The sequence below is a fragment of the Centrocercus urophasianus genome, unplaced genomic scaffold (assembly GCF_019232065.1).
Source record: "Centrocercus urophasianus isolate 14NV4802_14NV808 unplaced genomic scaffold, USGS_Curo_1.0 seq_34, whole genome shotgun sequence".
Taxonomy (NCBI): domain Eukaryota; kingdom Metazoa; phylum Chordata; class Aves; order Galliformes; family Phasianidae; genus Centrocercus; species Centrocercus urophasianus.
Window position 1 is genome coordinate 6,709,993 of NW_024884911.1, and position 14,617 is coordinate 6,724,609.

General features: G+C 39.9%; 1 protein-coding gene across 6 annotated transcripts in view; it reads left to right on the forward strand.

Annotated features, from left to right (window-relative positions):
* Positions 1-1,511: 1,511 nt before the first annotated feature.
* The window catches only part of CNTRL (centriolin), a 30,356-nt gene continuing 17,250 nt past the window's right edge, over positions 1,512-14,617 (forward strand). For 4 of the 6 annotated variants that reach the window (XM_042830659.1, XM_042830660.1, XM_042830661.1 and 1 more), the window contains exons 1-13: positions 2,816-3,068; positions 3,488-3,621; positions 4,127-4,257; positions 5,345-5,486; positions 6,241-6,427; positions 6,524-6,717; positions 8,337-8,456; positions 9,260-9,485; positions 9,925-10,034; positions 10,257-10,451; positions 12,549-12,702; positions 13,474-13,694; positions 14,208-14,384. In XM_042830659.1, coding sequence (XP_042686593.1) covers positions 2,849-3,068; positions 3,488-3,621; positions 4,127-4,257; positions 5,345-5,486; positions 6,241-6,427; positions 6,524-6,717; positions 8,337-8,456; positions 9,260-9,485; positions 9,925-10,034; positions 10,257-10,451; positions 12,549-12,702; positions 13,474-13,694; positions 14,208-14,384 — 2,211 coding nt within the window. In that variant the 5' untranslated portion in view covers positions 2,816-2,848. Of the gene's footprint in view, positions 1,531-2,815; positions 3,069-3,487; positions 3,622-4,126; positions 4,258-5,344; positions 5,487-6,240; positions 6,428-6,523; positions 6,718-8,336; positions 8,457-9,259; positions 9,486-9,924; positions 10,035-10,256; positions 10,452-11,372; positions 11,533-12,548; positions 12,703-13,473; positions 13,695-14,207; positions 14,385-14,617 lie in introns of those variants that run through there. The other 2 variants (XM_042830664.1, XM_042830663.1) reach the window with 2 other exon arrangements.

Below are 14,617 nucleotides of genomic sequence, written 5' to 3' on the forward strand. Positions count from 1 at the left end.
ATCTCTATTTAAACACAACCAATACGATTTTAAACTTTCTTCTGAAGAAAAATCATTTGAATTATATTGACCACACTACCCTGATATTTCTCAATCAGAAGCTTTCCTTTTTTTTTTTTTTTTTATATACTTTTTTTCTTTCTTTCTTTCTTTTTTTTTTTAATAACTTTTCACTTGCAAATGTCTCTTAGCTACTGGTATTCCTGTAGCTGGCATTCCTTTTAGCTACTGGTATTCCTGACTGACAACTTTCTGAGTACATACATTGCAATGTGAAAAAATTAGGGGGTGGTATATCTACAACACCTACAGCCATAAAATGTATCTGCAAAAAAAAAGAAGGAAAACAAAAAAAAAAACCACCAAAATTCAAACCTTTGGTGTAAAGCCTTTCCACACTTCATATGTAAACATAGGACCTAAGGAAAAAAAAAAAATAACCTGAAACATTAAGTTGAAGTTGTGCAACACAGCCCAAGCTTAAACAAACACTGGGTGAGCTCTTACGGGAAAGATTGGCACAAAGCTATTTCTGGTCAATATGAAAACAAAGCAGGAGGCAGCCAACGTGGGCTTCACAACTACCCAAAGTTATCAACAAGAAGGAGGACATCATGGTATGGAATATAAGCTTATGAAATGTTAAGGTGGTGATTTCATTAAATCAATGGCTTTAGTACCTATTGCTAATTAATGAACTAGGAGAATGCTTGTGAGAGTGAAAAGTAAAAAAATAATAATAATAATAATAATAAATAATGCTGTAAGACTTTAAGTTCCAAAAACATTTTAAAATAGCATTTTTAAACCTGTGTTAGTTACTAACTCCGTGGTAGATTTTCCCACACTCCTCTTCAGGTTCGTTTCACAGTTCTGTTTCACAGCTGCACACACACCCTCAGCTCACACACAGGCCAGGACCGTCAGGAGACCTTTATTTCAGCACTTGCGTGAAAACGATGTGTTTTTAGCTGTTTCCCATTCATCGTGACCAGAGTATTGTAGATTCTACTCACGAGGCTCCTCACCGAAGTCCACCTAAAGCAATTTTAGAGGCTAAAACGCGATACGCGCATATCGCACATATAAAACAAAAGCAGTATTAATAGCAAATACTTCGTTCTGTATGCAGTAAGCCAGGCTCTAATGAAAACAAAACACCTAAAGGTGAGCAGCGTGCAAGCGCTCAGATTCCCTCAGCGCGCGCTGACGCGGACATGCCGGCGGGAAAGCGCTGAGGGGCGTGGCCTCACGAAGCCCCGCCCCCGATCCCGTTCACCCATCGCCGGCCAACAACCAAACAAAATGGCGGCTGCTGGGCTCCTCACGCCGGGCTCTTAAAGGAGCCGCGTCGCCTCGGGCCTGGCGGTCGGCGAAGGCGCCAGCTGTTCGAAGGAGGAAGGGAGGCGGTAGAGGTGGTAGAGGTGGGCCGCTGAGAGCCGGAGTCTTCGCACGGGGGTCACTAGGAGGCCACCTCGTCCTCCGACGCCGAGCGGGAAGCGGCAAAGCGGCGTTGCCATGTCAACCCAGGTAATCAGCACGAGGCCTGAGAGCGGCCGCTCTCGGCGGGAACCGCCATCCCCTCAGCGAGCGCCACCGCGTCACCGTGGGCTGAGGGAGCGGTCCTGCCGCAAACGGGGCTGGGGGTAGCACCGCGGTCGCTCTCCCGTCAGTTGTGGGCGGGCTGTGGGCTGTGGGGCCCTTGGGCTGCCTGCGAGGTGCGCCCCGGGGTCGCGGCCACGGCCCGGTTGTACCCGTGCATGACTGCCGTCCTTTAACGGGGAGTTCTGCTGGCCTTTGCATCACTGGAGTGCAGTACTTTCTGAGAAATCCCATTAAAATACCTGACTGCTTTTCCTTAAAACACGAAGGCATTTCCCGTAGGTGCTTTTCACTTGGTCTTACCATCTTCCATCTCCTCTGGCCCGGATGAGCAGTGTCCCCGCACAGTAAGACTGAACAGAGTGGCTTTTACTTCCGTTCTTTTCTTATTTATAAAGGTTCAGTGAAACAATTCATTTAAATGACAGAAAATCTTATCAGCTTTCTGTAGTATGAGTGCTTATACATTGTGTCGAAGTTCCCACAATAGCATATGCTTCTGAAAGGATGTTTGAGAGTGTGCTTTCTGCTTGTCCTGGTGAAACTCCGTCCCTGGGAGATGGTCGCTATGAGGAAGGACTCAGAGCAGAGCGTGGCTCTTTCTGTGCTTGTCCCTGGGGAAACCACATTCTTCTTTGGTGGAAGCTTCTACTGACAGTTCTCTGGAACTCCCACACAGTCACAGGACAGCTTGTTGGTAGGAAAGGAAACACTGGGTCAGTGCTAGACTTCTTTTTAATTTTATTTTTTTCTCTTTTACTTGTAGCTGCTTTTTTTAGCTGCAGTTTGGTGATTTCTAGCCTTAGTAAAAGCAGTTGGGATCCTAATTGTCTCCTGTTCTCTACCAGTTATGTTACTCTGAGCTGAGTGTCTCCAGGCGCTGTAAGCCATAAATTGCAATACAGTTACCCAGATGAAGGTTGTGCTTTGGGATAGCAGAAGTAAACAGCTATAGCATTCCTCTAGATACATGTTAGCCCCTGAAGAATGGAAGCTGTCACCCACTGGAGAACTAGTTTGAATGTGTTTTTTGGCAGCCTATTATTGCTAGAAATATTTCTTATCCTAAAAAGACAACTTTTCAAATATCACCTCTGCGTTGTCTCAAACTGTCAACAAGCACCTAAAATTCTTAAACAACGTACTTCTGTTGGCAAGCAAACACTAAGAGTTCAGCTGATGCAGGTAATTATGTTTATTTCTTTCCTTACAGATACTGATCCGATGATATTCTGTATTTTTGGCAATGAAGAAAAGCTACTTAAAAAAAGAACTATGTGGAAAATCACAGATGTCAGCTTTTCGGACACCTACTCCGATGTCTTCTGTTGGTTCAGGCACCAGATCATCATCTCCCCTAAGCCAACAGGCTTCTCCACCTGCTCACAAAAGTAGGGCATGGCAGAATCAACAGCTTGATACTACAGCAAATGTAGAAGCTGCTTTTGAATCTAAGTTTTATGAAGGTAAAAGTATGCACTAAAACCACAAAAAGCCCATGTTCTGTGAACTTTGTGATAATGGTTTAAAGATAAATGATTTGTTGGAAAGAAACATGAGAATTTGCTTTGCTGTTTTAATGCGCAAATGTGTAAACAAAAATAATAGTGGATCTGTATAGGAAAACAAGATTTTCACTCCTTGAAGTCTGCTCCAGGGGGAGAAGAACACTGAAGATGGGCAATATGTACTGCGTCATTTTCGGAAGAATACACCCGCATACTCTAACATGTCATTTCCTGTAAAAGCTTCAGGTGTGCTGTTTCTTCTCATGTGGGGGAGAATAATTTTCAGTGCTTTTCCTGTATTCAGTGTGAGGTACAAGATGAATATAACAGTCACCAGTTCTTTTACCGCTGAAGGTAGTTTCTCTGTTTAATTTCAGATGAAAATGGTGTCAGTCCAGGTGTTCGGTACATTACAGAACCCCTTATAAAAAGTCTGTCAAAACAGGAAAATTTGGCATATATAAGCTCACTGAATCTTTCTTCTCCAAAGGATGGGGACAAGAAATTCAAGGTAAGTTACTGAACGTAACTGGTAATAAAACAAAGTGTGTATATATGTGTGTGTATATAGCATATTCAAATAAAGATGTGTTTGTAAGTGGATATAAATAGTTATGCTCTGTTGGCCTCCTTCTATAATCAGCTTCTGTCAAAATAAAAATGATAGAATGTCAGTGGAGACTTCTGTGCAAAAGAAGGTACCATGAATCAATTACAATGAAGTTTACAGCATTAATTTTTTAGGGTTTGAATTGTGGTGGTTTTTGTTTTTTTTTTTTAATAGCAAATTCCCTTTAATATAAGTGAAACTGATTCAGTGCAAACTTAAAATCTAGTTTTCTTTCTCCAGTATTACAGAACATTGAATTTAAGACTTTTTGAATTCAACAATGAAACTGATTAATGTTAGAATAATGCACTTTTTTAATGAATGTGTTTGTTAAAAATATAAATCTGCCTCATTTAAAGAAAAAGCTAAAGCTGCAGTTCTAAGGGGTGAATCTTCTGTTCTTCAGTACATAGAAAATTTGGAAAGATGCTCTAAACTAGAGAGACTGAATCTAAGTAACAATCAAATAGAGAAGATTGAAAAGCTGGATAAGCTGTTGAAGTTGCGTGAACTCAATTTGTCTTACAACAAGATCAGGTAAGCAGAGATGCTGCTTAAAGCTTTGAAAACTCCAGATATGACAGAGCTGACACTGTTATTGTTTGAGTGGGAGCTGAGAAGTATGGACAGCTAAATAGCATTTCCCATCAGTTACATGTCAAGACTATAAAGCTTCAGTGAACTCTTCATTTCATAGAAGCTTGTGGCTTTTAATATCTTCAAAACGTATCTGAAGGAGAAGGAGTTTTGAGAAGTGCTGTATTTTCTGTTATCGAAAGTTGAAGAGAAATGGTTGAAGCAATAGTAAAATTTTGTTTCCTTTACTATCTTTAGTTACTAAGTTTGATCTTTACATGGGATCAACTTTGTAGAGAAGTTGCAGTGTTGGTTGAGAAATTAACAGTAGGAAGTAAACAAGCATTTCTACACATTTACATTCATACAACTTCCTCATTTAACAGGAATTGAAAAGGTCAGAGTAGTGTTTAGCTATTGCTGCATGTTTTCAGACTTTCATTGTAGACAACTGGTTTTTACTTCAAGAAGAGTAAGGCAATGAGCATTTTCTACCCCATTTTATGATACTCATCTCTTTAGATTAGTGCCCAGGGAAACTTCAACCCAGCATTTTCCTCACTAAGCAGTTCAGTATTTTAATGAATATACTTAAAAAGCAGTTCTTTACAGCATCAGTTTAAGTTGATTCTTGCTTTTATATGGAAAAAATGTTTATTTTGGTTCAGCTGTGTCACGTAAATGTGCAACTACATTTGGAGGATAAGAAGAGCAAAATGGGTATATTAAAATGGCATAATCACTTATGTAAATAAGTTTTTAGTGGAGAGGTGTAAAAAAGAGACTTTGGTCACTGTAATAGAACATTGCTGTAAAATTGTTGGGTTTATTTGTTCATAGCCTTACCATAATATGTGAAAGCAAGATATTCTAATTTCATTTGAACTGTGAATCCATTGTTCATTACAATGTTTGTTGCAGTGCTGTTGTTTGCTGTTTCTTGAATGGTAATTAGTTGAAATAGATTTTCCATATCTTAACCATAATGCCTCAATTGCACTGTGAATTTTTATATGCTTCACAATGAGTTTTGTGTTCTTATTTTCAGTAAGATTGAGGGCATGGAACATTTACGTAACCTACAAAAGATGAACCTTGCAGGGAACGAGATTGAGCACATTCCTGTGTGGGTAGGGAAGAAACTGAGATCCCTGCGCATCCTTAACTTGAAACAGAATAAAGTATCATCAGTAAGTGATCACACTTAAGGAAGAGTCTTTTGATGAACTGGTAAATTTATGTTGTTTGACCTACTCTGAATCACTCAGTGTCTCTTAGTACAGTTGTTGTGAGCCTACCAAAGCTGGTTCTTAAGGATAAACTCTCCTGTTTTTCTAGTTATTTCAAGTGTAAACATGCTTTGTTTTTCAAAATCTTACAGCTTCCTGAAGAAGTGGGAAAAGTTTGCAGATGTGATGCCTTTTTCATGTGGTGGTGTCCCTTAATAAGTTGATTTCAAGTTTTGGGAGACCTGCAGATAATATACTTGTTTTTGTATTTAGGGCATGACTAAATTTACTTCTGTGGTCCAGGTTAATTTCCATGTTCTATATAAACAGAATGTCTATGAAATTAAGTCAGTAGTACAGTTTCTGAAATAGCCATCGTATTTAAGAAGAAAGATAAACCAGCTTTGAGTACTTTCTTCAGTTAATAAAATCTCCTTTCTCATGAACTAGTCTGGAGGAATGGAAGGAATGGAAGTTGGGTGTATCCACAGGCTCTGTGATCTTGGATTTCCCAAAGTCAATCTTGATGAAATTTGCTCTTTTTGCTTTTTTTTTTTTTTTTTTTTTAATGGTAGAAACAGGTTGATTTTTAGGCAGTTATTTTAGTCTTGCTATGGCTCTACCTTGTAATATCTTATACAATCAAATTCAGTGATGTGTGGGTTAGTTGTTGTTGAAGGATGTCTAATCACTGTACCATTTGCCTTTCATTTAGCTTCATGAAGTAGCTAAACTGAAGCCTCTACAAGATCTGACTTCTCTGTTCCTTGCTGGTAATCCAGTTGCCAGCCTGCCTCACTACCGCCTGTACGTCATATTCCACTTGCGAGCACTGGAAAACTTGGATGGGCAGCCAGTGACAAACCGTGACAGACAGGAAGCTCTACAGAGGTTTGATTTAGGTAATAATGTTGTATTAGAACTACAGTAAGTGACACCAAATGAATTTAGCTGGAAAAGAGTTCTGTTTGAATGGGTTTTTTTACTTTGTTTTTCAGAAGAGATAGAAAAATTAGAGAGGGAGTTAGAGAATGCAATACAAGAGATGGAGAACCTTAAACTTAACCAGTCTAAAGTACTTGAGCAGCTTCACCATCAAGATGAGGTCAACAAATCGTTAAAAGAAAAAACCTTGCAGCAGAAACAAAGCTGTGAAGATCTACAAAGGGATGTGGATACCAAAAATGAACTGGTAAGATAATCATTTATTTGGAACAGTTTTGTTATCAGAAACAGATGCCAGTGGGAGAACTCAAATGGCTGTAGGATTATGCTAAGAATTAAGACGAGTATTTTGGAAGACGTAAGTTAAGGCACTAAAGAGTGTTCTCAATATTCCTTCTGTGGAAAAAGTAAGTATACTGAACCAGCAATCAGTACCAGTCTCACAATTTATAGTTTATAGAAACTTTCTGTCTGTAGTAATAGGCTTTTTTACTTGATAAAAGATTAAGCTGCTCTAAATTATCTGTGTACTGAATCTCCTTTGTTCAGAGCTTTAAATGCTGCTGTATTGAGGGGGGGAAAAGGTTCACTATTTTTATAGTAACAAGCTATGCATACAAGTTCTACTCTAGTAATGCTTCTTTTTCCAGGCCAAGTGTATTCGTTTTCTTGTATTTTCTTTACATCATCCTAAAACTTGCATCTGACAGTTGTCTTTCATTGGTAGCTCTAAAAACTCCTGTTGACTGGAGAACACTCAGTTGCGAATGACTTTCTGGGAGTGCAGCGTTTGGCTTTTAATCTTTCTTGTTAGCCTTGTCGTTTATCCTTCAGATTCTCTACTGCTAATATTTATGTAGCTCTTTCTTGTGTTGAACATACTTGCTAACCAGCGGCCTATTCCTAAAAGGCAGTTTTCAGTATAGTGAGATTTGGCAGCAGATATTTTGCAGCGTAGCCCCCTCTTATCCTCTGGATGACAAACTCTGCTTGCTTCTCTCTCCCTGTAGCTGTGCACTGGTTTGTCACAGTCCCTTTCCGCAGAGCCTTTATTCCTCACTGAAGGTAGCCCGCTGTGCTCCTGGGCTGCATGCTTATTTTGATTTCAAGGCTTTCTTTGCATGTTTAATAAAGTAGAAATGTTGTATAGAGGTCTGGTGAGACTGTATTCACTGTGTGGTTTTTTGGTTGTTGTTTTGTTTTTGCATGACATGTTTCTTTAAAATCTTTCTTTAAGCCTTCTCTCCTTTATTCCAGTCTTACCTATTTCTTTTTCTCCAGTAGTTTTGCTTTCCACTGTCTATTGGAGTATTACTGCATGTTCTCCCTCAGGTATTCAGCACAGAAAGTTGATTTAAAAGGGAATCACATGATAGACCTCTTTAAAAAAAAATAATAATAATAAAAAATTCCTAACTAGCCCAAAGTTAAACTAAAATGAAATGCTTAGGCTTTATACACGTGACAATGGAGATAATACTTCTTTTTTTTTATACAGCTTAAGACTGTTAGAAATAAGATCTCATTTCTCATTAATAACAGTAAATATATTCAGTATAGATTTTGCTAAAGGTCTGTACCCAAATTACTCCTTGGAGTTAGAGACATTTTCTTTCAAACCTCTCATGCTTGTAAACTTAAGAGACCTTTCATGTGATCATTTGTGTTGTACTGTGGAATTTGTCTGCTCTTAGTTGTCATGTTGCACCTTGTAATGAAGTGGCACTTTGTGATATCCTCGACCCAAAATACACCATCTTTCTTCTAATGTGAACTTTGTTTTGAAATCAGTGTTCTGAATTGAATGGTGTGTGATAACAATGAGAATTCAGTGAATGCATCTTCCTTTGCTTACTGATTCATTAGCTAAAGCAGAAAACAATGGAGCTGACACGAGCTTGCCAGAAGCAATATGAGTTGGAGCAGGAACTGGCATTTTATAAGATTGATGCAAAATTTGAGCCATTAAACTATTTTCCATCAGAGGTAATAATTTTAAAATTATGGATCTTTTTGATTTCTTTTTCTCTTTCTTTTCAGTTGCTTGGAAAATACCAAACTTCCATAGTTTTTCTTTTGTTCTAATAGACAGAGGTCTACAAGGAGTTCTAAAACACAAAAATCTCATTCTAAAATCATGGGTTACATGATTTGATCTAAAGTGAATCCTGAGTGACCTTTAACTTGCTGAAAATTAGTACATGTACATTTTAGCTGAACAGAGTCAGTGAACAATAATTTCATTCTTATTAATGGTTAAGTAAATGATTGCTTTCATTTCTGCCTTAATTTTGGAGGCCCTCTCAGTCTGAAAAACTGTACAAGCCAGAATGATCTTCAGTTAAACAACATCTTAGAATTTCTCCCTTTTTCCCCCCTTTTTCCCACCCAATTAATGAAGCTAACCTCTGTGATACTTGCAAAATTAAAATGATTGGTGAGAGAGTCTGCACAAGAAACAAAGCCCACTGAAACATAGCTAAAAAAAATTCATCATTCACGATTAGCGAAGTTGAAATATTTAAGTGTAACAGTGTAATGGACTGAGTATGGTCTATGTTACTTCTACATCTAAAACATTAAGTTCTCCAAAAGTGAAATACCCTCTTGCATTATTGACCACTGGCAACAAACTGAGCACATCCCAAATACAAATGTATCTGCTAATAGTCTGTTCATTTCTAATGGCACTGTAAGAGTGTTTAAATGCATTTTGTGAGCTGACAGCAACCCTGTTTCTGAGGCAGATGTGTAGCTGACATAACAGCTGTATTGCTTTAACACTGCAGGATGTTGAGCTTGACAGCGTACCTGGTGAAAGCCCATACATTGGTAAGGCCAGGTACAAAAGAAACATGTTTATAACAGAAGGCTACATTGCTAGTAAAGCTCAGCAAATGGGAACTGGAAAAATGCAGTCAGACAAAAATGATCTGTGTATGAAATCACAGCTGGAACCTCAGTTTCAAACTCTAGATGAGCAATTGGAGAGTAAAGAAAAAAAGATTCATTCAGGTAAGCCTTTTTTTTTTTTTTTAAATATTAAAAAAAGTACATATAGCAGTACTTATTCTACTGTTGGAACTGTTGACATGTATTTGACAAGAGAATGGCAACAGTGTGTCAAAGGCTGTAACTGCTGTTGCTTCTCAACCCTGTAATTGATGATATCGTGGGGTCAAAAGTGTTTCATACTGAATTATCTTAAAATAATAGCAAAAAATCTTGTAATAATTACAGTTGATGATATAAAAGAATGCCAGGGGAGTCTCCCATCTGATCTGTCAGTTGGTGTCATTCACATTAAAAACTGGGTCTACTCTGTGAGTAATGGGGATTAGCTTTGATTATCACCACTTAAAGAAAACGCATTCTGATTTTGCTGATTAGTGAAAAATGAGTCAATGTTGTATGGCACATTAAAACATACGTGTGGCTTTTTTTTTTTCTGCAGCACAGAGGAGATTAGAAGAGCTGCAAAGTGCAATAGGAAAAGCAGAGCAACAAGTTTTGGAAGTAACAGGGGAACTGCAACAACTGGAGGGTGCTCTGGCTCAGAAAAAAGTACGCAAAGGAGTTACTATGTGGATAGGAGGGAAAAGTGTCTGAAACAGTTTTTCTCTCCCCATCCTTTTTTAAGGGGCCATTGTACATATGTGCAATGAAGAACCAAATAATTGGATCATATTCAGACAACCTGTTGGGCTAAGCTGGTTTAATAGCTTCTTGATCAGCTTCTTGTTTCCAGTATAACTGTTTCAGCCAACCTCCTGCTGCCATCCCCAGGTCTCACAGGCCAACAGGGAGGATTTGGAGCAGCAGCTAAGTAAGAAGATACAAATACTGCATCAGCTACGAGAGGAAGCCTTAGCACTGGAGAAACAAATGGAGAATCAGAAAAGAGAAATAGGGAAGAAGCAGAAAGAGCTTGAAGACTTGAAGAGTTCTCTTGCTGCTGTAAATTCTAAAGATCCAAGACATGTGAGTAAAACCAAAATCTTCAGTTTTCATTTGCTATCTGTATTCACAGACTGAGAAATGTAGTTAAGTGGATTATACATTATTTAGCTACTTAGCAATGTCTGTGGCAGTTAGGAGAACTTGCTTCAGCTGTTACTCAGAATACATACAACTCCTCAAACCTAAAACCAAGTAATTGTACAACAACTGAGCAACGTGCAATTTCAGTGCATGTCACACATGGAAGCTGCTCACGCTTTAAGAACTGGGTCTTTATGATTTGTACAGACGTGCTGTGAGCCTTGGAAGCAGAAGTTTTCTGCTTTCAGTAAAATCTTTTCTAATTCTGAAAAGATCTCTAATAGCACTTTGGTAGGGACTAATAACCTCCTGTGCTGCCCGTGTCCTCCTGCTGTTCCTGGAAGGCTGCTCGGTGTCTTGGAGGCCACTTGTTGCAGTTAGGGAGCAAAGCTGGCACCAGGCATTGCCATAGCTTTACAGCCACCTTCTTTTGTGCTGCACAGAAGCAAAACTAATGATATCTGAGCTACTTACTGTGTTCAGCAACGGCAAATGTTTACACAACTACGAAATTGAAATTTTTTCTTTATAAATACTGTGTTTTTCGTTTTTTAAAACAACACACTTTTTAAAACAGGGAGTTTTTCAGGCCGGCTTCACACCCTGACGCACACAAAGTCAAAACGACTTTCAGCTCCGTTCCCGTTTCGAGCCGAGCCGCGCAGCCACTTTCAAAAAATGCGTTAAGGCCGGCAGGGCTGGGCGCGCTCGGCACGGAGCCCAGGCCCGGCCCGGCCCCTCTCGCCCCCGCCGCCGCGCTCCGAATCACGGCGCAGGAAGCCCGGCCCGGCCAATCGCCGCGCTGGTGCCGGAGGGCCGCTCCCGGCTCCCGGCTCCCGGCTCCCCGCTCCCTCCCGGTTCCCCTCGGCCCCCCGCTACCTCCTGCTGTTGGGGCGGCCGAGGAGCGGGAGGCGATGCCGGGTATCGTGCTGGAGGCGGCGGGGCGATCGGACTGACTTTAGAGCGGGGGTGGGGCGGCCCTGCACGTGATCCCGAAGGAAGAGGAGACAAAGGCAAAGCTGTAAGTGTTTGTTGTTTTTAAACAGGGCTCCTGTGACATCCAGCAGCTGCGGCAAAATGACTCAGCAGCAGCAGCACCTCGGCTTGCTTTCTGCTTGTTGAAATTTCACTTCTGAGAGCTGAAGGGTAGTTTGTTATTAACAGGTGGCAAGTTGAATTGTGCTGATGGAAGGGTTAAAAGTAGCTTTCAGTGCATTAAAATAGAGAAATCTACTTTTTTTCCCTTGAACAATTGCTTTGTTATAGGAGGAACTTTACAAGCAAACATTTTGAGAATGCACGCTTCTGTTAGCTTGATTTCTTTTTCAAGAAGAAAGAAGAAAAGTGCTGTTTTTTATGACAGTATAAATGTACTTTCCTGAATTCTGTGGTATTTAAACTGCTTGTAATTTTGTCTGATGGGAAGCATGTAGCACCATATTGCATTGATAACATGGTTTTGTACACAGTTGAAATGATGGGTTAAGTTCATACAAAATACATGTGCTGTCCTGATGAAATCAGTGTGAACTATGGAATCGCTGTGGAACAGGGGCATTTCTCAGAAATACAGAAGTGGTTCAGCTTGAAGTAGAACTTGGCTGTTAAGTTAGACTGACTTGCTGCATGTTCATGGTATTTTCCTTTGGGTGGTGACCTGACACGTTGTGCTGGGAAGGCAATGCACGATGATAGGATAAGGCTTCTGGGGGAAATCATGTTTGTTCTTGACTGAAAGAGGAAATAGTACAGCAGGAAGAAAGGTAGTAGTTACAAATCCTGATTTATAAGCTCACACCTTATACAACGTGTCTTAGCAAGGGGGCAGGACTGCCTAATGCTGCTGCTTTCCTATCTGGGATTCTTTTTGAAGTAGCAAAGAGGAAAACAATCAGAACCAAGTGCCACAAGATGGGTTGCACTGGTCACTTCTATGAGTATCAGTGAGATACTGCAGAACTGAGCTAAAATGTGAGCTGACTTTTTCAAATCTGTGCTGACATAGTTCTGCTTGGCCTTTCCAACTGTCATTTACAGGCTCACATGAGAGCTCAAAAAGCAAGTAAAGAACAGCAGATTGAGGTGATGAACAAACAGTATAAACAGCTCGAGATTCGCCTGGATGAAATGCTTTCTAGGATTGCTAAGGAAACTGAGGAAATCAAGGACTTGGAGCAGCAGCTCACTGATGGTAATTTTTTGTTCATGTCTTACAGTGTTTTTGTATCTAGAATAATGTAATTGAGCTGATAAAAATGCTGAGGTACCAAGGCCCTTGATCAAGTGTGAGCTGAGTGGTTGTTTTCTGAACACATTCTTGTCATCTGCAATTTAGTTGTTACATCAGGAAGAATTATTCTGCTTTTAATTGAACAAGTGAAGTACTGATATTTCAATACCCTTAGGGAGCTGCTTTTTCATTTAGACTTGAGATAATGTCAAAATATGCTAATTTCAGAAACATTAAAGCAGTTTCTTATCTAGTTCTTGAGCTAGCTGAGATTCACTTGGATCATTGTAGCCTTCACGGAAGTGTCTTTTCTGTGAGTCACTTTCTTCCTCTGTATTTTAAACTGATTTAAGTGAGGTACTTCATTAATGTTAATATGTATTTATTCACTATGCACCTCGTCTGTGTGAGAGTTGATGCCCCAGAAAAGCATATGATTTTTAAAGATGATTTAGGCAGAAAAGTAGCAAGTGCCATCATGGAAGTATGTGTGTATGGAGGGAGGTATTTAAAGAACTGCAGGTTCTGCTCAACTTTTCCAGTAGTCAGGAATAGCGATGTTGAAAATCCTAGCCTTTAAAACACAGCACAAGCACTTCCTGCTTGAGTTCAAGTTGCTTGTTTTCATTGTGTGTTCACCTACTTAGTTGAAGATTAGTAGTGGCAGTTCTGTATGTTTTGTAAGTAAACATGGTTTCTTCAGTACCTTCAATTCACTTTGCATTTCTGCAGGTCAAATAGCAACAAATGAAGCACTGAAAAGGGATTTAGAAAGCATTATAATTGGATTACAGGAATACCTGGAAGGCGTTAAGCATCAAGCAAAACAGGCCAATGATGAATGTAAGGAGTTGCAGAAGGATAAAGAATCTTTGCTTCAGAGATTGGCAGATCTAGAGGATGAAAGAAATAGCTTGAAAATAGTTACGATGGATGCCGAAAATATGAGAAAGGTAAGATTTAATGCTGTGTTTCTTCCCAAATTGAGATACCTAAGGATTAACTTAAAATTAAGTGAACAGTCAAACTTGGGAATGGCAAAACACAGCTCTCTGGACAAAATTACTTTCTGACATGGTAACATCTACCAGATGTGTTCATGCGCAGTAGCAGAGGCATCGGGCCTTCAAAATGTATCATCCAGTTCCTTAAGAGGCTGTCTTAGTATCCTCGAGTCTTCTGTAAATGTTACTACCTTAGACTAATGCATATTGCTTTAGGCTGCACCTTTGGAACTTGTGCAGACTTCAGGTGAGGTCTGAACACAGCACCAGTGACTTGGCCTGCATTTGTAATAATGCTACCTGTCTTGTTTGAAATATTTGGAGGTTAGGTTTAGCATCTCTGTTTTGATATACCAGCTTTCAAGTTAATAGTGAACTGAAGACTAGGGGAAGAGTGGCAACGTAATCTAAGAAATCCTGTTTCTCCTGTGTACGTATTTCTGAACGAATGTAAAACTCCAGGAAATAGCAGTGCTTGAAGGCCTGCTTCAAGAGCAGCAAGAAATAAATGAATCGCTCAGAGGAGGCCAAGGGCAGCTCAGTGCCTACGAGGCTGAACTGGAAGCCCAGCTGAGAGACAGAGACACCGAAACCAATCGGCAAAAGGAAGAATTGGAAAGACTGAAACAACTCAGCCAGGTGAGAACACAGCTGTAATGTTACCAAAGTGGCAATCAGCCTGGGCTGGCAGCATACCTTACCATCTGCCTGTGCAGTGATTTGCAAGGAATTGTTCTTCTAGGGATGTCCCAGAACAGAGGGAAGTATCAGTTCATTAGGATGTGTAACCTTGCACTGCAGCAAGACAGAAGAATTTGTGGCCTCTTTGTAGAGGCCTTTGTATGTTTGTGAGTATAGCAGATGAAAACAAG